This window comes from Anomalospiza imberbis, chromosome 5 (genome assembly GCF_031753505.1).
Source record: "Anomalospiza imberbis isolate Cuckoo-Finch-1a 21T00152 chromosome 5, ASM3175350v1, whole genome shotgun sequence".
In the NCBI taxonomy this organism is placed as follows: domain Eukaryota; kingdom Metazoa; phylum Chordata; class Aves; order Passeriformes; family Viduidae; genus Anomalospiza; species Anomalospiza imberbis.
The window spans coordinates 24,171,017-24,197,605 of NC_089685.1; the positions used below are offsets into that span (position 1 = coordinate 24,171,017).

A 26,589-nucleotide genomic window follows, 5' to 3' on the forward strand; every position below is an offset into this window, starting at 1 on the left:
GATCCTGAAGTTTGAAGCACATGAAATGTGGCCAGAGGGAGCAGGGCACAAAAGAGACAAGGGTGGCAACTGACTGGAGAAGCAAATATAACTCCACCGGCTGGTTTCAGTGATTTGGGCCCAAGCACATCTAAGGGCCATCCAAGTGAGGTTGTTCTCATAGAATGTAAGAGATAGTCTCCAAATTAGACAAAAGGGACATATGCTACAACTTCTGAAGCTTTCCAGGAAGGTGGTGTTCACCATAAGGGATAGTAATTCATTAAACTGTATCTGGAAGCTTTTTAACATCTCTTAAAGGAAAGGAAAAAAACCTTGCTCTAGCTGCCCTCAGAACTGGGGAAAGCTGCCTGTTTAGCTAGAGGAACACTTGCCTTGAGAAATTGGTTAAGACCTGCTTAGAAGTCTCCAGGCAACTTGGCTAGTGAGAAAGAGGGGTGCTGGAGATGCTTACTGGGTAAGTCTCAGCTATTGCTCAATACCTAGAGGTCCACCTGACCAACATCTGTATCTGAGCTGGCTGCTGTCCCACCCCCATAGTAGATGTCTCAAATGAATAATTCCCAAAAAGTTTATATATTTCTCCATTAGTTGACCAGTTGAGACAAAGACACCAAGAAATGCTACCCTAACTATTAAAGAACAGTAATTAGGAAGATCTTTTTAGTGATCAGACTTGAATATCTAAATCCTTTTTCTTGATTTAGTCAGACTTGGTTGATTTGATCAAGAGCATACAATAAATCATTTAGCAGCAAAGAATAAATTTCATCTCTCCTGGCTCTGAGTCATTTATTAACTAACAGGCTACTATTTCCCCACAGTCTCCACACGTGTCAAGTTTTACCACTATGACTTTCCATAATCATGAGATGATGCTCAAATTTCAGAGGAATTGCTGGATGTCCTGTTTCTGGAACACAGTGGGCCAGATTCTGCCTTGTCCTCAAAGGTGACAATTCTGGAATCGCCCTGCTGTTCTTAAGCACAGAACCAAGTAGGATTTGTGCCATGGTAGAATGGCTACCAAATTCAGAACTCGTCTGCCATAGCGGAGAATCTGTGCTTGGTATTTAGCATTTATATATACAGCTGTGGTTGAAGGCATTTCCACACAGAACACATCAAAGATTTGTGACTGAGCTCCTACTGGATACAGTACAGAGCCACAAGAAATTCTGGCTTAAACCTCCAAAACAATTTTCTAAATACCAGGAAAATATGATGCTGCCAAACTGACGCTGCCTCTGTTTTGTAGGCTGTTCTCTGACAGCGGTGCAGAAATAGCGCTCCTCTGCCTGGGATAGACATGGTCACCCTGGTCAGGTTTCCACCCAACCAGGCAGTAGGAAATGGTAACTTGTGCCCACTGGCTGTTCCCTGGCAGCTGCTGCATGAACAGCAGCTCTTGCTAATACAAGAGAGAGGGCTGACTGTGTGGGAATCAGGGTGACAAAAATGATGGGAAATAAGCAGTTTCTTGTCCATTAGAAGCTGATTTGACATTTCTCTATGCAACCGTTTAATGAGGTTAATGAAGACATTACAGAATAAACAAGACTTCCAGAGGACTGTAGTCCCTTCTAGAAATCTTTCAAGTATCCTAAACTCAGAGTACTTACTGCTTATTGTATAAATTCGCCATTAAGTGTCACAAGGAGAGGAAAGAAAATGTTTGAGTTTGGTTTTTTAACTCCAAGGCTTTTGATCAAGATGTTTCAGTATTAAAGGCATTGTGTTTTAGTTAGTACATTACCTTTTCAAAATGCATGGCTGCTCCCCAACAAAAATCCTCATGGATTTCCCACTGTCTAGGTATTTTCCAGCTACAGTCAGCAATGTTCCTCCAGATTTGGGGCCATAGGTGGGAGATATACTTGTTATTACAGGATTCTAAGGGGAGGTAATAATAAAACCAGTGGATTATAAAATTATTTTCAAGATGTAAAGAGGAGGACTTCAAACATTTGTTAACATTTCCACGAAGTAACAATAAAGCCAACATGAATACAGAATTTACCATGCTGGATTGGACTCACAAGGAGTCCCTAACAGTTAATATTGAAGATAATTTTGACTATAAAAATTTAATCTAGTGCTTACCACGTATGAAAATGTATTGAATAGTGTTTTGCCATGTCCAACAGAAACACTACTGGATATATTAAAACTTGGACTTTTTGCAGCAGGAACTGTGCATTCCAGCCTTTAGAAAACAAGGAAAAAACGGGATTACATTTTTTTTCTGATTGATTTTTTCATATTAAAATAGAACCACTTCAAACTCATAATTATGGGGAATCCATGCTAAACAAATCATCAATCTATGCACATCACAGACATTTCACAATTAATAGCTAAAAGAACTGTAGCCATCTTCCTTAAGATGTAATCCTTCCATTTGTAATAAATACAAATGCTGTGGACTTTATAATACCTGGCCACAGAAAATAATTTTAGGTTATCATATACATTTCAGAAAAAAGAAGCATGACAGAAAAAACAAACACCACTATTCAGTAGCTAATGGATTTTTAAAAATTTTCCTTTAATATCAAATTTTGGCAGACAATAGCTTTAGAAAAAATGAATAATATATACAAGTTTGTTGTAAAAAAATTAAATATTACCAAAAATTAAATTTGAACTTTGCAGCACCATGTGTCAATGTATTATATTACATTCACATAGTCTCATATATCATCTAGTCTCCTTAAATCATCTTGTTTCCATTGAGACTGTTCAGAACAGCAGTTAGGAGAGTGCTCAACACTTCTGGTGCACTTGCTGGAGTATCTGCACTGTTATGTATGTGAACAGCAAAGCTGTGCCACGATTTGTGCATTGCTTTGGTAGTAGAGAGAGGATATTCACTAAGCTTGTATTTCTGCAAGATAACAATCACAGTAACCTCTCTCAAACTCAACTCCTTTATCCCTGTGTTCTGAGGTTGAGGAGGAGAGGTGTAGTTGAGGGTCATAAGCTTCTGGATGATGAAATACCTGCATCTTCTCACACTTCTCTCCAGCAGCTTTACAGATCAGGAAGACAGAGGTGACAAGACTTAGCCCAGCAGGATCCCGGCCAAAGGAACTGCCCCCTTTTCAAACCTTTGAATAGATTCATTCTTGCCAGCTTCCACAGATGCTGAACCACATTTCACAGACAGATTAGAAAAACTACTGCAGGAGCTATTGGCATAAACTAGATTTATTTCATCTCCATTTTGAGCATTGTTTTTCTTGGTGAGTTGATTAAACCATTGGATTTTTTCAAATTTGAAATTTCAGAATCAGAGATGATACTTATAGGCTGAACATTTGTATTTGCAAAAAAAATCCATACCACTAAAAGAACATCTGTATAAATGGAAATTAGTATTTTAGGTTTCTTACCTATTTTTGTTGCTAGATTTCGCTTCTAGAGGACAAATTTGTCCTCCAATATGGACTACTGTATTTTTAAATTCAAATCTATTATTTTTGCTGAATCCAAAGTCCCATCCACACAGTGTCAATCTTGTCCCGCCTTCTATGGGAGCGCTGCTTGGGAGAATCTGTTAGAAAAATATTGTGTTAGTTGAATCAGGTTTTCTTGAACTTCACTTGAGCTAAAGAATGGGCAAAGGAAAAATTTTAGAAAAGCACTTCTTTTGGTAGACTATGTCCTAGCATTCATCTTAATTGTTCTTCACCTTTTATTTGTCACATTATGAGCTTTCTATGACAGTAGCAATAAATAATAAAACCTATACTAGAAAGCTTTGAAAGATAGTATTTAGGGGCACTGAACAAGCTGTGCATTGTAATAGTCTTTTAAATCCTACAGTTCTTGTCTTTCACATCTTATTTCTGGTGTGTTAAACATACAATATACTTATTTTGTTAGAAGCTGAATGCTGAACACAAAAGAGCCCCCAAATGATCGTTTTTTGCCAGCTTGATGAAAGTTGGGTTCAGAGTGAAGGAGCTTCAAAGACACCATAATCCAATATCGCGTCGACTGTGATAAAGTTAACACGACTTCTGCTATTCTTTCCTTAAACATTTTACATTTGGTCACCTCTAATTCCAAGTTAAAAATAAACTGCTCCTCAGAAACACAGAGACAATCTACAAAGGAAATACTTTTTTTTTTCATGTGTGTGTGTGTGTGTGTGTGTGTATTGTAAATTGCCCTGTAAAATATAACAATGGTGGGAAAAATGCAGGAACACTATAGAAGTCTTACAAAACTCAGTAAAAGTACCGGTTAGTACTGTCAGTTAAAAAAACTCAAAAAACCACCAAAAAGAAAAGATATTAGTTCAGGAATTATGAGGACTTTCAACAGTACTGCACAATTTTGCAAACATACCAGTACCACTAGACAAACAAAAAAGAATGAAAGGAATGAAAGACTGAATTTATACTTGTGATTATAGTGCCTAAGTATCTTAAACTTAATGCTTTAGTGATAATAATTTTGTCCCTAAAATGCAATACAGCTGTGTCCTTCAAAGGACCCGGCTTAATTTTCAAGCTGAAAGGAAAGTGTTTGAGTGATACTTGGCTATTATTTCATCTGGAAATCCAGTAAGACAGCACATTTCTTTTCAACTCTCTTGTAGCTATACTTCAAGACTCTCACAAATGAACTATTGTAGATAGAAAGGCAGCTGAAGAATACTTCAAAAGAATTATACCATATATTATATATGGGGACATTTACTGCCTTCATTAGAAACCAGACAAAGAGTCTGACTTAAAATGCACTGAAGCCAGGAGGAACCTGTTCTGTTTTAAAGAGCTTTGAATCAGCTCTCAATGAGCAAAGAGGGAACCTATGCAGGAACAGCACTTTTGTACAAATCCATAAAAAAGGAGTGATACTCACACAGCCCCCTGACACACAACTGCAGCTATGAGCTTGGAGCCATTCTGTGCCCACAAAATCTGTGCTATTCCCAAGTTTAACTTTTCCTCGTTTCTTTGGAGTTTTCTTCTTCAAAATCTGGATTTGACTTCAGATTCTAGTTTTCCACTCTGGTCAATATCTCAGCACATTATCTATTTTTGAAATAACAAAACCCTAGCAGAAAATGAAATTGCTCTGTGGGAGTACAAGGATGTCCTGATGTTTTGTACAATAGATTGACATGTGGCATTTGAAGTTTGAAATGTAATCCACAAGTTAGCAAAATAAGGGTTTCACAAAGCCATAGAGAATAAAAACTGAAGGTACCAAACACATTTTTAGAGACCTTACACGGCAAAAGAGACTTGTGATGGCAACCCGTGCGCCTTCATTGAGGGGTAGCGAGTATTTAGTACATTCTGTGAACACATTTAGGAGGCAACACATTTAAGTAGATAGCAAAAAAGAAATAAACAAAATCTTAAAGTTCTGTCTTTAAGTTCTGCCAAACTCCCCCATTTTTATTCAAGATTTATTTTTGTTTGATTTGTTCTGTATGATGAAACGTCTGAAAATCAAATGCAGTTTTCCAGACTTTTTCTTGGGAGTGTTGACAAGAATGGACAGTGAACCTCCTGGTCTTTGAACTGAGGTATATGTAGGTCTCTCCTGTGTACTTACATTGTACTGGTAGTAACAGAAAACAGTAAAACCAGTTATAAATGCTATGAAATGCAGGATTCAAAAAAAATTATGTTATCTCCACTGATAACATGGAGCAAGTCCACTGCAAGGCCTGTCATTCTGCTGCTCTCTGAACTCTTGGTTAAGGGAGAAAGTTAACTTTTTGTTTTTGGAAAACTTTAAAGCATTGTGTTTTCCTTTTATTTATGTTGATAGCTAATATCCACTTATATACTTAATACATTTTTGGAAGAAAATACCTATTTATTTAAGTTTCATTAGCCCATTCATTTTAATTCAAAGACAACAACATGTACAACCACCTGTGAAATTTCCAGCAAAGCCTCCAACCTAAACAGGCAGCAGAAGGCCTGATGTTCTTGATATGTATGATACAAAAGCCAGCTAAAATGACTCACTTTAAAAACAACAACAAACCATGTCAGATTTTTAACCACAACAAAGAATTAGAAGGGAGACCAATTTATTTCTTTTTTTACACCCTTCACCTTTTAGCGTGACCTGAACGCCACGCGCAGATGCCTGCAATTTGTTCCAGCACCAAGTGATCTCTGAGGGGACTCCCTCCTGGCTTCTCTCTAGAACTGCTCATCCAGGCTGATGAAACTCCTCATTGTTGGCAGTGGATGGGAGCAGACTGGAAGCTGGGCTGTGGAGGGGATGTGTCCCAGTGTCTACCCTACTATACTGTCTATGTCTGGGCAGACTGCACCTCTCCAACCCACAGCTCCAAGGGAAAGTGCTTAAAGCAGACAAAGGATCTGCAGGACACCATGGGAAAACACTGGGCTTCTTCTCTGCCATCCCTCCTGAGAGGAAATTTTTTTTTCCCCACTGTACACCAGTCTGTGTAATAACTTGGGAAAATGTCATTGAACACTTAGCTAACATCCACTGGACCAGACCCTCAGGGAGCAATCTGTTTCCCGCAGGTTAAAGTGATCGTATGACATATCTCAAGCAATCTGTCCCTCTGAAAGCTGCAAAATATTAGGGAGAGGTTTGGACTGAATTTCAGATACTACGAAAAGCAGGTCATCCTCTGTTTGTCAGGAACAAAACTAGCTTGTTTCTTACATTTTATGCAAGTGAGTTTGAAGACAGATCAGAAGATGATGAATAATCTGTTTTATATTTTTTTCAGTAATCATGTTAAATGTCATGGTCCAGTAGAGCATGAAATTTGTCTTAACAGCTAGCAATCCAATGGATTTAAGTATCCAGCTGCACTTTTTTCCTTACAAACCTTCTGGAAGCAACTTCTGCCAACATCGGCATGTAGTAATTCGAGATTCACTTAAAGATCCATCAGTGTCACAGATCCATATTCATTACAGGGGCAGACTGGGCTTGTGCTGAGCAGGTTGGGCCGAGCCACTTGGGGAAGGGGAGTACCTACCCAGCCCCACGTCCAAGGTGTGCTCCCCTCCTAGCACTTCACAGGGACTGTGGCTGTGAGGGACACACCTCTTGGTCTAAGTACCTGTGCATGGGCTCCAGGCTCTTGGTTCTTAAAACTGGTGAGTGAACACATTCAAAACTGAAATTAAAGAGGGCTACATGAGTTCAGCCCCTCTGAAAATCAGAAACTAAGCAGTTCAGAGCCTGAGAAATATTTTTTGAGCTATGGAAATATATAGCCACTGCTGGAAAGTTTGCAAATTAAAAAAACATTAATGGTGCTTGAGCTCTAGAAAAGATGAAAAAAACTGTGCAGGATAGGTGAGTACCTTGGGCCTGCAGAGGTACAGAAAAATATATAAGAATTAATTCTCACTGCATACCCTTAAATTGGTGATTCAGTCTCATACAGACTAATGCTGGAAAGGATTATTTCACCATCTAATATAACCATTTTGAAATAAATGTATTTTTGTATAAAGGAGAAGTAAACTGTTCACATTCTGCATTAACAAGTTTTGTGCATCTCCTTTGCCCTTAGTAAATGCCCATAGAAGGCAGGCAAACTGCCCCTCCCCCTCCCATCTTCCATGCATTTTGGGTTTGATTCCTATAACTCTTCATTGGTTTTTTACTGAATATTGCCTGTGATAATCATAAATTTTGTGTGTGAAAGGTGAATATGGAGAAAACCAACCCTGTAAACATGTGTTTCTATACTTCTTTCCAGATTAATAGCAGTTTTGTCTAAAACATTAAAACTTGAAAATTTTGTTGTACATGAAATCATATGCCTGGATGAAAGAAATACATTATTTATTTTAAACCCACCTTTTCTCCCTTTCTAAGAGTTTGGCATATCAAAATTTCATGTCTGCTTATATGTTGCATTCTAATAATGGAAAATGTATTTTTAACTACACAATGTAGTTTAAATGCACTAACACAAGTGAATGTGTTAGTAAATGCTACCAGAAAGTTTTATGCTTGTCCTTCCCTTTGATTTCTAGTCCATCAACCCTACAAACCTCTGCCTTAACAGTCATGTCACACTTCACACGGGAAGATTTGGTCCCACGTACAGTACAAATCCTGCATTAACCATAGCTGAATTAAAACTGGACCATGCCAGTGCAGCTCTCTGCTCATCCATGCCTTCTTGTTCTCACACCCCCTTGATGAGCTCTGGCTGGCTGGCAGCAGCCTCTGGCTGCCCCTGTCTCGGGGGTGCAGCTACAGGCTTGCTCCTCATTGGTGCCAAGTGGACCGACAGGAACAAGGAGCCAGGGAAGGATATTATGGAAAAACAACTTCTCCAGGAGCTTGGGTTTGGGAAAGAAGGGATTTTTCTCACTAAGAGACACCAGGCTTTTCTCCAACACTGGAGCCAGCACGGGGATGGATGAAGAGTGGGAGCGAGAGACCTCTCGTGCTGGATCAGGCTGTGGTGGCTCTGGGCAGGAAGTGCTTTCCTCCACTTTTGTCTCTGAGAGAAGCCTAAGAGGAGGAATGCTCCTTTCTGTGACTGGCTCTCCTGTCAGACACCTGCCAGGCTGGCTCAGACCCATCAGAATTGCTTTGTAGGGCCAAGGATCTCCCAAGGCTGGTAAGGATGATCAGACAAACCTGTCCATCCATGAGCATCTCAGCCCACAGCACTCAGGGAGACCATGTGCATTCAGTCAGAGGATTCATGGACATTAAGGCTGAGGGGAAGTTGAGGAAAGCTAACAATTTATCACGATTACATGAATAGAAAATGTTTACAGAGTGCAGACTTCTTCCCTAAAGAGATAAATGTGAGAAATCCACCACTTTACCTCATAAACCCTAGGCAAGCAGGTGTCCTGGGTCCAGGTGTTGCTGGGGCACTCCGAAGACCTGAGGCACTGCTGGCTGCACCAGCCACACTGCATGAAGGCCGGTGCCAGCAGGCACTGGCTGCAGGACCTGAAGTGATGGCAGCCTGGCCCCTTCAGAGGGATCTTTGTTATCTGTCGATGGAGAGACATGATGCATACATCCTTTTAATACATGCACTAAGTGGCAAAGAGAATCTCTATTTATGCATAGCATGCTGGTGCTACTCAGATTTCAGATGTGCAAGCCACAGTTCGACTTCTCTTTAGCTCAGTAATTATAGGATCTTATAAGTAATTTAACTGACATGATTTTAAATTCGCTTGGGAGAAACCCTAAAGGCATCTTAATGTTATATACAGTTACTACCAGCATCTGGTGTTTACAGCAAGATAGCATTTTTTGCTGATGGAGAAAGAAAACAGCAGTGTGCTCCTCCCAGTTCTGTATCTCAGTGTGCCTTAGTTTATACAGTGTATTTCAGTATGCCTTAGTTTATGCATTTGTAAAAATAGGCATGATGGCTATTTCAGCTTTGGGGAGGCTGTATTCATATCTGTGGCACACTTACAGCATATGACTGCCCATGTACTTGTTTTTAACACCTATCATCAAAAACCCCATACTTTACCTAAAATACAAGTTAAAATTTATATTACTTAAAATATCAGAATAGTTATGAAATAGTCACTCTAAACATGTAAGAATTATTTTTGGTCAAAATATTAAAATCAATATATAATTACATTACTGTATAAGTGCCTCGTATTCCTTTATACTTCAGGACCTTCCTTAAATTTATTTTGTACATTTTCTGAAGATCACTCTTATAAATAACTCATACATTTCTAGTAAATGATTAATAACAATCTTTATGGCTGATGTATTTCTGTAAGTCCTTACAGAACTCAAGGGGTCAAATTATTGCTTACGATTATGGTTTAGGATTATCCATAATAATATCTGCTGATGTTTTAAACCTATTCTTCAATGCATATCTACTTATGACAATAGCATATTTATGATTACTCTTCATCTTTTATTAACTCTTTGTAGACTATATGCTAAAGTAATTTTCAAGCCTTACTGACTTACAGTTTTAAAGACATGCATGTAACTCTTGCACACACAACCGTCCTTAAAAAGTTACAATGCTATGACACAAACCAAGAATAGCCAGGAAACTGAGCACCATTCTTTTCTTAAGCCATTGTGTGTTTTGTCTTTGCAAACACTTGAATTAAGGACGGGTTTTTAGCCTTAAAATTTGCATTTCCTGGCTTTTGTTGGTTTATATCACCAGCTCTTACATTATTTAAACATTTCTCAGTATTAGTCTGCCAGTTTGTTTAGCAGGGGAAAAAAAATATATCTTGGAGGAAACTTGCACCCCCAGTGTTCCGAGGGAATGGCAGGGCCATGACAATGCAGTGCAGAAAGCAGCAGTGTGAACAGCTGCTCTTGCTGATAGCTGCTGCTCTGAAGGCAGGTTTACACAGGGCACAGGAGGATTAGATTATGAACCACTCACCTTTTTCCCAGTCACTACCAGGGTATAGCCATCATCTGCTAACGAATTCTTGACAAAAACCTGGGGAGAGATGGGGTGGGAGTCTAGCTGAAAGCTGACATGTGGAGTTGTGGATTCTGAACGGGAGACCACTATCTAAGAAAGAAAGAAATTTTGAAAATCAGCAGGCAGTATGTAACCCAAATGCATGCTGCTCAGCTATCTCATGTTCTCTGCTTGCATTAATTACTTTGCATTACGTTGCATAATATTTTGCATAATGTTCCATCATAATCTGATTAAAGTGCTATAAAATCTACTTTATTTAATACAGCAAAATCATGGCTGTTAGAGGATCCTCAAAATACACCATATTTATTAAAATATGCAGGAGTCACTGTATGTTTCCTAGCCCTTCAATTTCAGGTATTTATACGTCACCATAAAAAATGAAAATAGGTCATTTAGACAGTCCTATACATTTAAGAACGAAGAACTTTATCTACAATATCTATTTAAAAGAATCTTAAAACTCCAGGTCTTCAGAAGTCAAAAACATTTCCTTCTATTTTCACTTTGGTCCTTCAGTTTGAAAAGCAAACTTTAACCTGTGTCAACAGCCTCTGGTCTTGCTGCACGTGGGGCAGTTAGATTGCAAAGCTATGCCAGGCACTGCAGGTCACCGCTGTGGGCACCGCTCAGAGCCACAAGTACCCAGAGCTCAACACCCAGAGCTGCCCAGATGGCTATTGCTCTGACAAGCTCCTGGCAAGGTTTGGCTGGGCACCCTGAGCTCTGGCTCCTGTTGATTTCTGTGTGAGCCGGGTGTCCAGGACTGAGCATTCAAAGCACTTAAATTACAGGGAATGGCGGAGGCTCCTTTAGGAGATGCTCCAAAACAGGAGCCTAATTTAGTCATCCTGAAGCCCCTTTGCTAAAACCTTCCCCTCCTCCCAACCCCCCCTTTTCTCTCTCAGTTTTAGGAGATCTTAGGGAGATTAGTCACACTAGTATGAAATTCCCTCACTACTCATCTCTCTGCATCTTGAGTTACCTAAATTCTTCTGAGAATCTGGGCCCATTCCTGCAAACACACGCCTAACTTTACTACTGTAACTTTGTTGACTTTAACGGGATGAGTCATGGCTGTTAAGCGGAGGCATAAAGCATCTGCAGATCGGGGTGGATATTTGATAGCAAGATTTTATAGGCTTGGGCCTGCAATCCAGAAGGATGTGTGCCCAAATGTGATAGCATCAGGCAACAAAGGCAGAGGATTGTTTACATGAGGGAAGCTCATGTTCATGTTTCAAAAGCTGTATCACGTGTAGTTTACTTAAGGAATTTAGATAATCAACATTTGCTGAGAAGTTAGGATTCAATGAGGTTCATTATTTAAAAAGATTGAAGCCATTCTGGAAATAACTTGTATGTCAAATGTTTCATTTTTTACTATAATGAAGCTTTTCTTCTGATTCCGAAGGCAGAATCAGAACAGCTAGGACATTGACTTACACAATTTCACTGGCTTTTCACACAGCCAAGGGCTTTCAACAAGATGGCTGACTCCAAACCTAGACTTAGAGATGCTGTAATTATAGCTGCTGTTTTGATGTAATTCAAGACTTAAATAAAATATATGAGCAGTTAATTCATGCCGATAACTGCTTCACATCCCAGAGGTATTTATAGTTTGGGGTTGCAAGAGGCTTTTTTTTCTTTAAAAATGAAACTGCCTTTGTTACAGGCTTTGCTATGGATTTATTTCACAGCACAGAAAGTACAGATTTTAGAAATCAATAAAGTATGATCATTTCTGGTGACACAGAAGTATGGTCTCTGACTCAGAGTAATAGGGCATGAGCTCTGTTTTTCTATTCAGGACAATGAAAAATAGAATGGACTGGAAAGCTGCATGAAAAAGCTTGATTAATGTTGGCATTATGGGGAGAGGTAGCACCACAGCTGCAAATACCTTTTTAGTTGATCATTAGCCGTGTCTCATCTCGAATACCCACTGCTATAAAATGCTAAGAATTCTTTTCCATCATTAATCCAGGCTTCCTCTTATTGCCAAGCATTCTTTCTGATTGAGCCACAGTGTTAACTCTTTAAACACATCTGCATTCGAACCTCAGAGCAATACATGAAAATTTGGATTCCATCTCTACAATCTTGGAAAAATTACTCGGTACTTTAAACACTGACTGACCTTTATTTTACTGAGGTTGATAGTCAAATCACCTGCTCAAAGCCCAAGTGACTAGACTTTGACCTCATGACATACAGGGAGCTCGGATTACACTTCCTAGCTCATGGAATAAAAGTTTGGATTTTACTTAAAACTAATCTACCAGCCTACGGTGCTGCTATAACAGATACTAGATGCAAAAATGTTCTTTTTGGTCCACACAACTGTGTGATTTTTGAACACATCAGCCCAGTCCTTGAAATTCTATCTTACCCTTATCCAACATAATCCTGAAAAAAAAAAAGCAATTCGAAGACAGCTTCTACAGCAGGAGGAAGAGGCTACTTAGGACTCCAGTGTCGTTCTCATAAAGCTCTGATTTTTATAGCTTGGAACTGAGCTGGTATGTGTGCAGCATAAATTTCATCTGTCATGGACACACCAAAATACAGGGACCACTACCATGAAAATGGTTCAGTACTATAGGTGAATTTCCCTCTGCAAAGACTATAAAATCCTGGGGGTTTTGATTTTTTTTTTTTTTTTTTTTTTTTTTTTTTTTTTTTTTTTTTTTTGTTGGGGGGGAGAGTGGGTATTGGATTTTTTTTTGTTTTATTTTCATTTCAGTAAGTAATTTATTAACCATGCATTTCTCCGGAGTATAAGAGAAATGAAAGCTTATTTCCACGCCTCCACTCAAGCAATTAGGAGTGACGAAGGTCTAGCACAGATAATTAACCAAAGGAGAACAATCAGACATTTGTAGTAAATGGTCAGTGACTGCAATAGTAAGAAGTCACCAGAGGTGTTTCACAAGCTGTCTGTGCTGGGGTTCATACTGTTCAATACACCCGTAAATGAGTTAGAAAAGTGGTTGAGCAGTCCAGTTATAAAGTTTTGTGATGATCTGAAGGTATTCAGGGTGGTCAGGATAAGGACAGACTATGAAGGATGGCAAAAGGATTTTACAAGACAGCATATCAAGGCAATAAAATGGCAGCTGAACTACAACAAAGAAAAATAATTTGAAGCAGTATATGTTAGATAGTTATCTAACTGCTTAGCAGCAGCCAAAACCAACCTAATAAAAACTTAGAAATTATTAGAAAAGGATTAGAGAACAAACCAGAAAACACCCTGATACCATATAAATTCATGGCTTGCCTGAAACGTAAAATCTCAGTGCAATTCTACTTGCCTTCTGGCAAAAAAGAGCATGTTGAAAAGGGGAAAAGCTCAGAGAAAAGTAACAGAGATGATCAAAAGACTGTAATGAACAACGATTGAGGATAGTACGTGTGGAATCTCTATGAAAAAGAAATAGAAAATCATGAGTGGGTAGAGACCAACCATATACTCTCTTCTACAACTGGCCAAAAGGGGGTTGTAGCCAGCTTGGGGTTGGTCTCGTCTCCCAAATAACGAGTGATAGGAAAAGAAGAAATGGCCTCAAGTTGCACCAAGGGAGGTTTAGATTATATTTTAGGGAACATTTCTTTGCCAAAAGGGCTGTCAAGCAGTGGAACAGGCTGCCCAGAGAAGTGGTTGAGTCTCTGGTGACTCAAAAAGACAGTGACACTTAAGGGCACTGTTTAGTTGTGGATTTGGCAGTGTTAAGTTAATAGTTGGACTCAATGATACTAGAGGTGTTTTCAGTCCTACATGATTCTATTATTCCATGATTTAATTATAACAAAAATTCTAAACACCATCAAAAGACAAAAACAAGACTTGGGTTCAAGGGAAACAAAAGAATATGACATCCTAGCAGTACCTGATGACCTATGGTACTCCCTGCCAAAGGATGAGAATGCAACAGAAATGCATATTCAAAGGGAAACTCCACAGGTACATGAAAAGAGCTGAACAGACGAAAATCAATAGCTCAGGAAATTCCCAGAAAAGAAAATAGTTGGAGACTTGAAGCAGAAGCTTGAAGCTATGTGTGTCTGGGTCACTAGGCATTCATTTGTCAATACCACTGGAGACACAGCACTGAACTAGATGGACCCTTCATTTAAATGTGTAGCTCTTCTGATATCTTTTGAGAATCATGTTCAATAGCAGTAGCTACCACAAACACAATATTTATTTCTCTCTATTTAGAAAAAAAACATTTTCTTCCAGCATAGCTCAGACTACTTCCATGAAGATAACAGCCAACAGTTAATTAATTAATGAATATATTAATGTATTCTTTATACTGGAAGTTATACTGGAAGTCAGTGATCACTTAGGTCCATGAACACTAAAATTATTAATTTAAGTATTATTTCATTGCCATCAGCTAGTATTAATGTTAAATATGAAGACTTGAGTCTAGGTTTGTCTGTGTGTAGTATGGCAATTAAGACTGTAATAACTTGAGTTGAAAACAAACATACAACAGCTTATTTTAAAAATCATTCTGATGCTCAGTTCTGCTAGTCAGCAGGATTGAATTACAAATGTTACTGTCTACATGTTGAAATACCTTCTGCAAAAATGAGAGGCCTTCTAAAAGGAATCCAATCTAAGTATCATATTGTTATTTTTTCCCTAGATGTCTGGCAGGTGTATGCCATTATCCAGCAGAGACAGGCTCAGGGTTAACTATATTGTGCAATGCCTCAAATGCCCTGGGATATGCAGCCTAGCCTTGCAAAGGGCACATATGTAGCTCTCTAAATGCTGTATATCATTCTAATCCATGAAGAATATAATGGATCTCTTCTGAAGAGTGTAAGCTTTTCTACTCAAACTGAATATTAAAACATATGCGCTCTCAAACCAGTTATTCAGCACCAGGTGTTAATTTTAATTTGGCTACATGGATTTTGCATTATGCAGTGTTTGATACCTTTTTTTCCTGGGAGAATCAAGATACATTCTTTACCACAGAAAAACTTGCTATCATAAATGTCAAAAGTTGAGCTACCAATATGAAAATGCTACTTATCAAGAGTTTGCCACAGTTTTGTGTTGGCTTAAAATTAAAGATGGAAGGATTGCAGCTACTCACATTCCTACAAATGCTTGTGTGCACAGTTTGAATTTAGCCTTAAATAGGTCAGACTGCCAGTATTGAAAAGCCAGATGAATTGCTGGGCCACTGAGACAGGACAACAGTGGGCACTGAGGACAGCCTTTGCAATGACTCCATGGGCATCCCATCACTCTTTCCTCCTCCAGGCTCTGTAGGGTTTAAAGTCCATGCTCATATATTTCTTGACCTTCTTGCACTTGCTTCAAGTGCAATATGGCTTGCCACTTGCACAGGTGGGTTTTATCACAATGGCATTTGTCTGGAGGGACAGGAGCCGGATCAAGAGGAATTTGATAAATTCAAAGGTGCATGTGGCTTCTAGTATACTATGGTATAAACTGGATTTGACTGAGCACAGTGAAAGATGCAAAGCTCTGAATTTCATTGCTCTGTGTCAACTCATTTTGCTGACAGGCACCATGGCTCTGAGTCTTGATTCCTGGAGTGGTGAGGTCTTGCTGCTTTGCTGTTTGCAAGAGGCGAGCAATGTTGAAGACTTGGCTCTCTTGCTGAATTCTGGGACAAATTTTCCCAGTCCTTGAATGCAGTTACAAATAAAAAGCAGATGTGATTTTTTTTTTCACTGATTTTTGTAGCACACATTATGTTCCCTGGCATGTAGTCTCTGAAAGCAGCTACAACACATGCTAAGTTCTCTCTTTTTGGGGAAATGAGATGTGTGTTAAAGTTTGGTTGTGGTGTTTGTTTTTAATCGTAAGTATTCCTGGGAAATGAGTGTGTTTATCAAGTGTTCTGTCTACTTGGATGTGAAAGACAACAGATTAGTGTGTGAGAATTTCCCAAACCACTGATTTTTGAGTGCCCCATTCCTATACCTCATCAGACAAAATCAAAGGCAACAAAAGAAATGATAAGGCAGCAGGTAAAGGAAAACCCAAAAAGCTCTTTATCATTCAAAGCAGAATGAAATTACGAAAGTCATTGTCACAGCATACCACAGAGGAGAAAACAAAAATCAGTTTAAAAGCCAGCAAGAAAATTGAGGAGAAAGGAGTCCATAAATGACTATTAAGTGACAAATATGGGTGCAATTTCCAGCTCAGAGGGTCTCTGGGTCACTAAGTGCCAGAATCCGGAGCATACTGAGAAAGCTATGACTCTGTGCTTTTACTTGCCTCATACCTCTCCCTTATCCATCTTGGCCCCTGCCAAATTCTGCTCCTTGAACCTTCATTATAACTGCATACAACCTTTCTTAGCAAAAAGTCTGGTTAAAAATACTGGGATATAATGGTTCTAGAATAAGGCTTACGTTAATCTGTACTGTTGCATGTCTAACAAGTGCAGAGAACCCCCTGGGAGGATGAGTGGCCTGTTGCCTGGTGTGCAGTACTTCAGCAGGGCCTATCTGTACCATCACACTTTGGTTTTTGTGCCCAAAGCCATTTTCTGTCCAGAATCTGTTCAGACATGACAGTGCATTACCACGGTTTGCTAATGCTTGGCTTTTCAGCTGGCTCACGCTCAGCCAGATGGGACAGGACTGCAGCCAGCATGTGGCTGATGGCACCTCAGAGTCTATATATGTCCATGGGAAGACCCTTTCCTCACCTCCAGAAGCAACAGGATGGATGGGTGTCCCACTGAACCATGAAGATGAGAGGGCCTGTGGTGGGGTCCCTCATTCAGCACTACTGCTGCTCCGCTGTGCACTGAGTTTCCCTGGCATAGTCAGAAGGATGAGGTAGCCCTGCAGCCAAAATTGCACCTATAGAGAGTGGTTGCCCATTGTAGCTGCAAAACATACAGCAAAAACTTCTCTAGTCCCCTCTTCCTCAAGAAGGTCACGAACAAGCAGTTGTGGTGCTTTTGCTGGGGTGCTATGTTGCTGACACCAGCTTCAAGTGTGGGGGCACGTGCACTATTCTGCTTCCAAACATACTCTCAGGCTGAAATCCAGCCTCTGCTACGTCAAGGGCATTGATCTCTTGTTCATTGTTGCAGCCAGACCAAATGTGAGCTTTTAAGAATAAATCTTGGTAGACATTCCCACTTCCCAGTGCTACCACAAAGATTTCCCCTTCTTGAAGAACTCATTTCATCATCACTCTAAAAACACTCTCTGAAATAATGCCAATTTTAGGTAGAAAAAACCCAAAACGCCTTGAAACCAAGCAGAAAAAAAAAATATATATTTTATCTCAATATATCATGGAGTGGGATTTTTTTCACAAAATTACAGTTTTTCACAAACTATAATTTCCCAAAATACTGGCTGGTGATGTTAAGTGTCTTTTCCAGTTGCAAAAAGAGTTGTGAATACTCTGTATTCTCAGAGTAGTTTGGTTTGGGCAGAATAAGGCTGTTTTACACCAGCTGAAAATCTGACTCCCCTCAGCTATAGCAGTGTGACTGGGTGCTGTTTTCTAATCAAATAACCACTGTGAAATACCTGATTCACTTTGCACCCAACAGCTGTAGTTACAGTCTGTGTTCCCAGTCACAGTCTGAAAACAAGCACAATAAGAAAGGCTGAAACAGCTGCAACTTCTCAGCAGAGGGAAAAAAAAAATAAGAGAAGGGAAAAAAAAGTTTGTTGTCAGGCTCCAGCTTAGGAAGGAAGTAAAACCATTTTTCTTTTCTGTCTCATGCATGTCAGCTGTCTTAGAAAAATTATTACTGGTCTGTTTTGTAACAGAAACTCCACAATATTTAGTAAACTACAAACTCCAATCTATTCATGGCCAAATACAGATTTGACATTTCTGAAGCAGCCAAAACATGCTCAGTATGTGAATGGGCTGCAGTACTTTTCAGGAGAGATCTGGAATTCACCTCGTGGCCCTAATTATCCTCCTTAGAAGAACACATGCATCTTGTGAATTTGGGCCATCCAGATTGGTTTTATTTTAGTTCCAGATTTTGGCTGAAAAAAAATAAACATTTAGTGAAGGAGGCTATATTTACTTTCCAGTAATAGTGCTTTCCAAAGCTGTTCAAGTGAATAATTCTATTTTATCGAACTAAAAGCAGACGACAACAGGTAAGTATTCCTTGGTTGGATAAAACATACCTGCTTTTGCATTCTGATTATTATTGGTTCTTTAGAAAGCTTTTGTTAATTATGTAAAATTTAGGCTATGTTCTGAGTTGGGTTATTAGCAATTCTGACGGGTAATGCTGTAAGCTTTGGGGGAATCACTTGTAAAGTTAGGAACTATTGACTGCGATAAATCGCTAAATACATCAAAACCCCAGAATCTAGTAGCCATCATCTACAGAAGGAAAAACGTACATGTTAATTCTGTTCAATTTTGCAGCAATGCTGTGCTATAGCCATGAGGTAAAGAGATAAAAATAGATGGAGACAGAAGTAGAGTTGGAGACAAGAGGAATGCAGAAAGGTAGAAAGTGATGAGTAGAAGAAAAGCAAAAGGAGATGGCAAGATGACAGGAAAGAGGAAAGAAAAAAAAGACTCAAGTGGTTGGCTGCTGATCAAGTATAAGCAAGTATAATGGGGGTATATGAGAAACATTTTCAAATAAATTTCTCTCAGGTTCAGTAGCTGGCTGCTGCACCTACTGGCTTCCACAGCGCAGGCTTGGAGCTTCAACGCAGTTTAAATACATGATCACTAAATTTTCAAGAAGTACCCCCCTGGTCCCCCCACCCCTAAATGTTTCGTAACAACTAAAAGAAACCCTCAATTAATATAGAAAAAATGTGATTCAAATGTTCACTACTTTCACCAAACTGATGCATACCTGGACACTTCAGGGTGCTGTTGTCAAAGACAGAGATACTGTATTACTACTGCTTTTAATCTCATGGATGGCTGCTAGTACTGAAATTTATATCAGAAACCAAATTGTCTAAATATAGTAAAATTTGGTATTTCAAAGAAGATACAAGATGAACTGGGTGCTCTTGAAGGGCTGAGCTGATTTTCTAAATATAAAAAGCTATACATTAATATTTTTTTGTTTTGCTTTTAAATACTTGGCATGATAATATGTTCTCAAAATACTAACACATTACAACCAGTTTTAAAACAGATTCCCTGATAGGTAGAATTTTGTAACTAATTTTCTCTGAAAGCATGCCTGCGTCTGAAGTCAGCTTTGAATAGCTACAAGTTACAAGGAGATTGCACAGGAAAATCCAGTATGTGGTTGTACAAAGACCTAAAAAAATCAGTGTAAATGACTGTGCAAAAGTGAAATGCATAAGTGAAGAGCTGAGGATTTTTTGTGATATGTTCCAACAGATTTGTGAATGAAACAAAAAAGAACATTACATTCCTTTGCTAAAAATATGTGGAAGTCTTTGGGGATATCTTTTTGATTAATTAAGCCATTGTTAGATTATCCTGATTTTTTTTACCCATTTTACTTCAGTAATGGTCATATAATAGCTTAATTTTTAGTGATCTAAATCTCATTGCTGTTAATAGCTATATTTCCATAGAAACACTACAAATCTACTTTAGTTGGGCATTTCCTAATGAACATGTTTGAAAGGACTCCTAGATCACTATTAGAGAAAAAAAAAGGTACGAGGACATTAAAATCTGAAAAAATCTTTGTCTTCTGTATCCTACAGATCTGGCATCCTTCCAAAATAATTTAAAGACAAAACAAATAAAACTAACCTTTTATTTGGAGGTAGTATCATTAAAGGTAGCCAGTATGCTTATTCTCCTGCTAGCTGCACCCAACCCTCAAATAAAGAGCTCTGATTTAGTACAATATGAGCCCAATGCTGACTTCCCCCTGTAGCTGAAGCCAGTCTGATTCAATGATGAGAATATTTCTGCTAATGGCCATGTGCAGTTTACACAATAGCCTTTTCTTTTGATCTGTAACTGAACCTGGAATGGGAAATGTATTTTGGAAATATTTAATTGTTCCTTGAGTTGGGCAAACATCTGAATGAAGTGTGTGCTGCAGGATTTGAATGAATAATTTAAAGAACATTATAAATAAAAATAATGCTCCCTTGTGCTTTCTACCAAACCTTCCTAAAAGCTTTGTGACAGCCCAGAAGTAATGCTGGGAGTAAGAGAGTAGTTGTTATTAATTGTGTTTTGTAGATAAGGAAATTAGTTCAGAAAGGTTAAACAAATTGCTCATTTCGCTGTGGGAATCAGTATCTGCTTCCAAGAACAGAGTGCAGTTTGGGCCCATGTTCAGTGTGCTCTTAGCATTTGCCTTTCCTGCACAGAAGACAAACTGCAGCTTAAATTTACCAAGGTCATCATGGGAAATTAGGATAAAACTGGCAGGACTGTCACTGAAAGTTTTGTTAATTTTTTTTTTTGGGGGGGAAGCGAAACATAATTTTCTCTACTTTTTCATCTGTCCTTTGTGGCAAATCACTTTGAACTCTTTGCCTGTAGAAGCATTACAGAATTTGCATTATGGAGCTGGTTCTGTGTCCAGTTTGAGCACAAGACTGGAGGCATAGGATTCCCTTCATCCAGACAGGGTGCATATACTGAGAACAATATATAACCCTATGCACTGCATGTGGCAAGAAAATGAGGGGAAGGGAGAGAAGAAAGGAAAGGTTTCGTTCCATTAAAGGCTACACGTGCCCAGCTATTTTCTAATGGAAGCTTATGGGAAATGGGAAAACTGGAATGGCAGAGCAACTGATGGTCTTCTCAGTAACTTTGATGACTCTTTACAGCCAACAGAGCAAGAAGGCCAGAAGGCTATTGATATTTCAGGGAGTTTCCTAAAAGACAAATAGTACTGGTAAATTGAAATAACACATGTCCTTGGGTGCAAGAAGGATCCAGGCTGAGATGCAAATCGAGGCTGGCCTCTGGCACCTGGAGAACCCAAGCTCTCCAAGGAAGTTACTACAGGATGATAGTGCTTGAAGTAAGTTGGGTGAACTCGAAGTATTTTGTCTTTGCCTTCTGGTGTTTGATTTTGACTGCCAAGATTTTAAAAGACGGCTGCTTATATGTGCTGTATTTATTTAATTAGTCACCTACAAAAAAGTCATGTAGCATAATCTACCTGTCTAGATTAGTTATGTACTTAATGGAGGGAGATAGACTACTCAGGAGAGTGACTTATCACTTTTTTAAGAAAAGCTTGTTTTAGGACAGGAAGAACAGTAATTCAAAAGAACAGAGTGAGATAGGAGTGAGCAAGAGCCTGAAAATCTAATACACGTTCAGAGAAACTTGAAAGTAGGTGGAGAAAGAGCTAATCTCAATTCTACAGTTTTGAGTCATAGGCTATGGGTACACTAGCAAGGAATTTGGTGCCAGAGGAGTGGATCAGTATATAGAAACAACTAATGCTGAGGCTCCTGCTTCTACATTATAAACTGTCTTGGCATTTTACATTGAATAGATTTAATCTGTTCCTCTAGAGTGTAGATACATACAAAGTGTATTTTTGAAGCTGTTTGAATAATCATTCACTGTTTTAGACCTTTCTGCCCCAGCTGGAGTTGAGGCATATTTGATGTCTATCCAAGACCATAATTTCAGTTTAGTCTTCTTTGAAAGAACTCTTGTTTATATGGACCAGAATTGTTCTGTGAACTAAGACAGCTGGAGATCATGGTAGAATTTGCCTCAACCACTGTTTCAAACCACAAACTCCAGGTAAACACTTAAAATACTGAATGGTCTATTAGACACGTTACTTATATTCCAGAAGCTGTATTTTATTTGGTAATTTCAATTTTCTAATGCCTTTTTAAGCTGAAGTAGTAATTCTCCTGCCATTTCACCATCCTGCTAAACGCTAGTATGGCTTTTTATGGTGAAGTTACTGTAGTAACATGGTAATATTTACCTGCATGAAGCGGCCCTCTGAAGTTCCCAGGTTAGCAATGGTAAGGTTCCCTTTGGTGAAGACGGATATCGAAGTCAACAGGACACTGTTGAACTGGCCCATGAACAAGTCAACCCTCTGCAGAGGAGTCGTAACTTCTAAGCGATATTCATCATCTTGTGCTCTGCAGTACGAAGCATTTCTTGAAAAAGCCTGTTTGAAAATGAAGTACAGATGAGTACTGCCTTTACGAGTAGCAATAGATCTTTGTCAGAATGAAGTCATTTAGCACAAATGCATTCGACCAAAAGTATTTTAAGATGTTTCAAACTTAATTGCTTCATCAGTTATGATGTTTCATGAGGAAGGCAAAAACTTCTTAATGTTATGGGAATGTTTCTATTAGCTTTTAAAATCATGTCTGCAGGAATAAGACATAGGTTCTTTATTTAACTAGATTATACGTGTTTAAGCACATTTATCAAGGTATCCTTTTTCTTAGTGACTTCTTTAATGCTGCTTCTCCAAAAGTCTGAGAATTCTTGTACTGCAGAGCCTGCCCAGTGACACACCTACTTCTAAAACAGTTTCCAAAAAAAAAGATTCTCTAACAACAGCGTGATTTTTTACATTAAAATAACAATTTCCAATATTCTTCTCCCTCTATTTTCACCACATTTTTTCAGAGATAAGACACTAAAGTGGAAAAGAAGCCAGAGAAAGAAAAGTGAGATAAGTTAGGAAAAATAGGTTTCTGATTGTGTATTTAAATGAAACTAAGGGAAAGACAGATTTTGATAATTACTCAGATTATTGTACTTATCATCTGTGGTTCATGCATTTATTTCATCTGATCTCTAGATGTCTTGAATGTACTAAAATATTAGCCGCATTTGCAGGATTTTCTCTTTCATTTGGGGAATAGAGATTGCATGTTTTTAATTTTCATTGGAAAAAGTCTTGAACAATACACTTTAAGTTATCTCTGAAAAAGAATATAACCTCCTAACAATTTAATAGTAATCTATTAACTGATAATTTCATTATTATTGATATTATATAATCTGTTTTGGGGACATTGTATATGGATAATAATCAGGAATCCCTTAAGTTATCTTTAACCAGTTCAAATTTGGAAGTCATATAGTATGTTCCCACTGTGACATACTTAATGAATAAGCATTTAGGAAGATTATAAAGGATCTTATGGTGGTTCCCTCTGTTGAAATCAATAGTGAGTTTAATTTCTCCTATTTTTTTAACTGATTTGTTTTTTGTCACAAAACATGTTTTAAAAACATGTTTTTAAAAAATCTTTTAAGAAGCTTGAATTAAACCTTTTCAAGACAGTCACGAGTCTAGTTACTAAGTCAAATAGATCTGCATCATACCCTTAAAGAGCATGTAGAAGTAAAATTTTACTGTCTTCTTTTCTAGATTCAGCTGTCTTTCCACAAAGTATGAAAAAGAAAGCAATGAATGAAGAATTTCTTGTTGGCCTAACTGGTGAATTCTGGACTGAAACCCAAGGCACTGAAAATATTATCAACAATATGTTCAACCTAGTAGCTCAGCCCTTTGCTGGTGAATTGTGATGTTTCTGAACTGAGCCCAGCAACAGCACTGGTGGGTGAGGTTTTCTGTGGTCCCTAGGAGTTGCAGTCAGCAATGGTGCTAGCTTTTCTGAAGGTGCCCTGTCAATTTACTGTAGTGTTTAGGTGAATGCCTACATCAGACCTAATGAGCAGTTGACATCTCTGTGCAGTGTCTTAATGATACAGAAAAAGGGCTTCTAAATTAGATGTGGTACAGAAGTGACTTAACAGTTTGGTTATCCACATACTAAAGGCTTTACTGTATTAGTTTTCTTATTAACTGTTAATATACAGTGTATTTTTTTCAGCAGGAACTGAACTAATACTTTGAACTAGGAACATTGAACACACTTTATTTTTTTAACCCAGTATTTGACTGGGTTAAATCATCAATGGGCAAGTTTGGCTTTTCTTTGTTTTGGCCACCAAACAAGCAAAAAGCTGTACTCTGGGGCACTCATATCCTACCCAGTGTAAAAGTATTTCTGAAACATCTGTGCAGATTACTCATACAATGAGTATGAATAGTTCAAGTGCAGAAAGATGTACAGTTTTCATGCTTTTTGAAATAAGGCAGATTTCTGATTTTACCCTCCCCCAACACGGGATCTTTGCTCTTTCCTGTAACTGCTTTTTTCCATAAGCAAAGACTTTGCAGAGAGATGTTCCTGTGCTAAACTTAAAAGTACTTCCTTCTACATAGTCATTTTAGCACAATTCAAACATCCTAACATGCTGCCTCATGAAACCCTGTTCAAGCGCTTCAGAAAAAGTGGCCAGATTTTCCTGTTTACCCTGACACCTTTCTTAGCTTCTCCAAAATCAGATAGCCACAAAGTCAGCTCAGCCTTCATCCGAGATGCCATAATTTTGTCTATCTGCTGAAGAACCTGCAGAATGTTACACATATGGTTCTTAAAAAACCTGGCACTTCATGGATTAACCATAATGTAGGGTTGGCTGTTCAAGAAATGGGAAGCCTTTGATCTTTGAGTAGAAATGCAGAGATTAAAAGGCTACTTAGAAAACTAAAGGAAGATTGATAACAGGGAGAACTTTGTGAAACATGCTGCTTTAAGTTAACACTTTTAAGTCTGGTTCTCTCTTCCTCCCTCCCTCCCAGTATACACATAACTATCCATTTGGCTGTCAATGTGGAAAAATAACTGATGTCAGATGATGCACTCTGGATATCATGCCAGGTTCCACTGAGAAATCACACAACTATTGAAATGGACGATTAGAGCATGGGTAAGTGCCTGGGTTCAGCTACATTGCTTCTCTTGTAGGACAAGAGGTGCCAATTGTGCCTGTGATTCACAGAGATGGCTTTGTTCCTGATAAGCTGGCACAGGTGTGCTGCTGGACTGCAGTGAGGTGTGAGCAAGCCGTGCCTTACAGCCGTGTCCAAAAGGCTATAAGATAGTTAATGTTATCTTATTTGTTCATACGGGAAGCTGTGGTGTTCTGGAATTTACCATTGGTTTGGTCCACAGAAGACAAACATGGCAAAAATGTCCCTAGACATCGCTGAGATGAGCTATCAGGAGCTGTCACTGTTTTGCAGCTAACTGATGGTTTATATGTCACCTTCAGTGAGCATAAAAATAAAGTATTTCAGACAGAGTTGCATATTTGAAGCCAAAAGTGCAAAGCGGGGAAGGAATTCTTACAAAAACTTGTGAAAAATCTCAGAAAAATACCTGGTTAGGTCTGTGTCAGAAAAATGTTCCACAAGTCTAGTCTCTGGTCTGAATACTATACCCATGAAAAAAAAAAATCCAAATATATTTTGTTGAGTTTTTCTCTAATTTGCAGTGACTGCAAATTGGAGAAACATTCCTCCAGGCTCATTCTTCTATAGCTGGTCAAAACCTGCTTTTAGTTAAGTGCAGTGCTCGTATAGAAAGTGATATTATGTATAATGTCTTGATATTATGTTTAATGTCTTGAATAAACTGGAGATCAATGACTTATCACTGCAGAACATTTCATACTGTCTTGTGAGCCACTCGGAGGACAACATTAACATTAAAATTTAATTTGACAAATTGGCAAAATGGTCTGAAAGTAACTAGGTGATATTTCCTAGTGCCAATCATAAAATAGTGCAGTTATGATGTAAAGCTCGATGAAAGTAGAAATATGCCTGAGTTTTATTTCCTGCTGGTTTCTTTATATGACATTTAACTTGCTGGCTGTCAAGAATCAAAATTCTAAGTATCAACATTTTTTTCTGCTATTGGGAACTCTGGGATTCTCCCTCAAGAGAAGTGGTCACCTACAAGAGCCAACAGCATTTCTCCTTTCATAGAACCATAGAATCCCTTAGGCTGGAAAAGACCCTTAAGGTCTGTGGCATAACATGGAGTAGGGAGAAATAAGCTATTGTTAGATGACCTGGATCCAGATGTCTGCAAATGGCAAAAATCTTTTTCCAAAGAAACTACTGTAGAGTTTCTGAATGAATAGGTGATTCTACATAACAAATTGGTTACCAAGACCATTAAAACCTATGAGAGTGTCTAAGGTCCTTGTCTTTTCTCTTGTGGAAGTCAGCGAATTAAGATGAATAATCAAACTACGGTTTTCAGAATGGGTCCTATTGGAATGAAACACATAATGGTGAAGAATTTACATGTAC

General features: G+C 38.5%; 1 protein-coding gene across 3 annotated transcripts in view; it reads right to left on the bottom strand.

Annotated features, from left to right (window-relative positions):
- MET (MET proto-oncogene, receptor tyrosine kinase) overlaps positions 1-26,589 on the bottom strand; it is an 86,956-nt gene that overhangs the window by 31,041 nt on the left and 29,326 nt on the right. For all 3 annotated transcript variants that reach the window (XM_068189913.1, XM_068189915.1, XM_068189914.1), the window contains exons 3-8: positions 22,372-22,563; positions 10,394-10,528; positions 8,823-8,996; positions 3,396-3,556; positions 2,104-2,206; positions 1,757-1,893 (exon numbers count right to left, since the gene is read on the bottom strand). In XM_068189913.1, the coding sequence (XP_068046014.1) occupies positions 1,757-1,893; positions 2,104-2,206; positions 3,396-3,556; positions 8,823-8,996; positions 10,394-10,528; positions 22,372-22,563 (902 nt within the window). The remainder of the gene's footprint in view (positions 1-1,756; positions 1,894-2,103; positions 2,207-3,395; positions 3,557-8,822; positions 8,997-10,393; positions 10,529-22,371; positions 22,564-26,589) is intronic.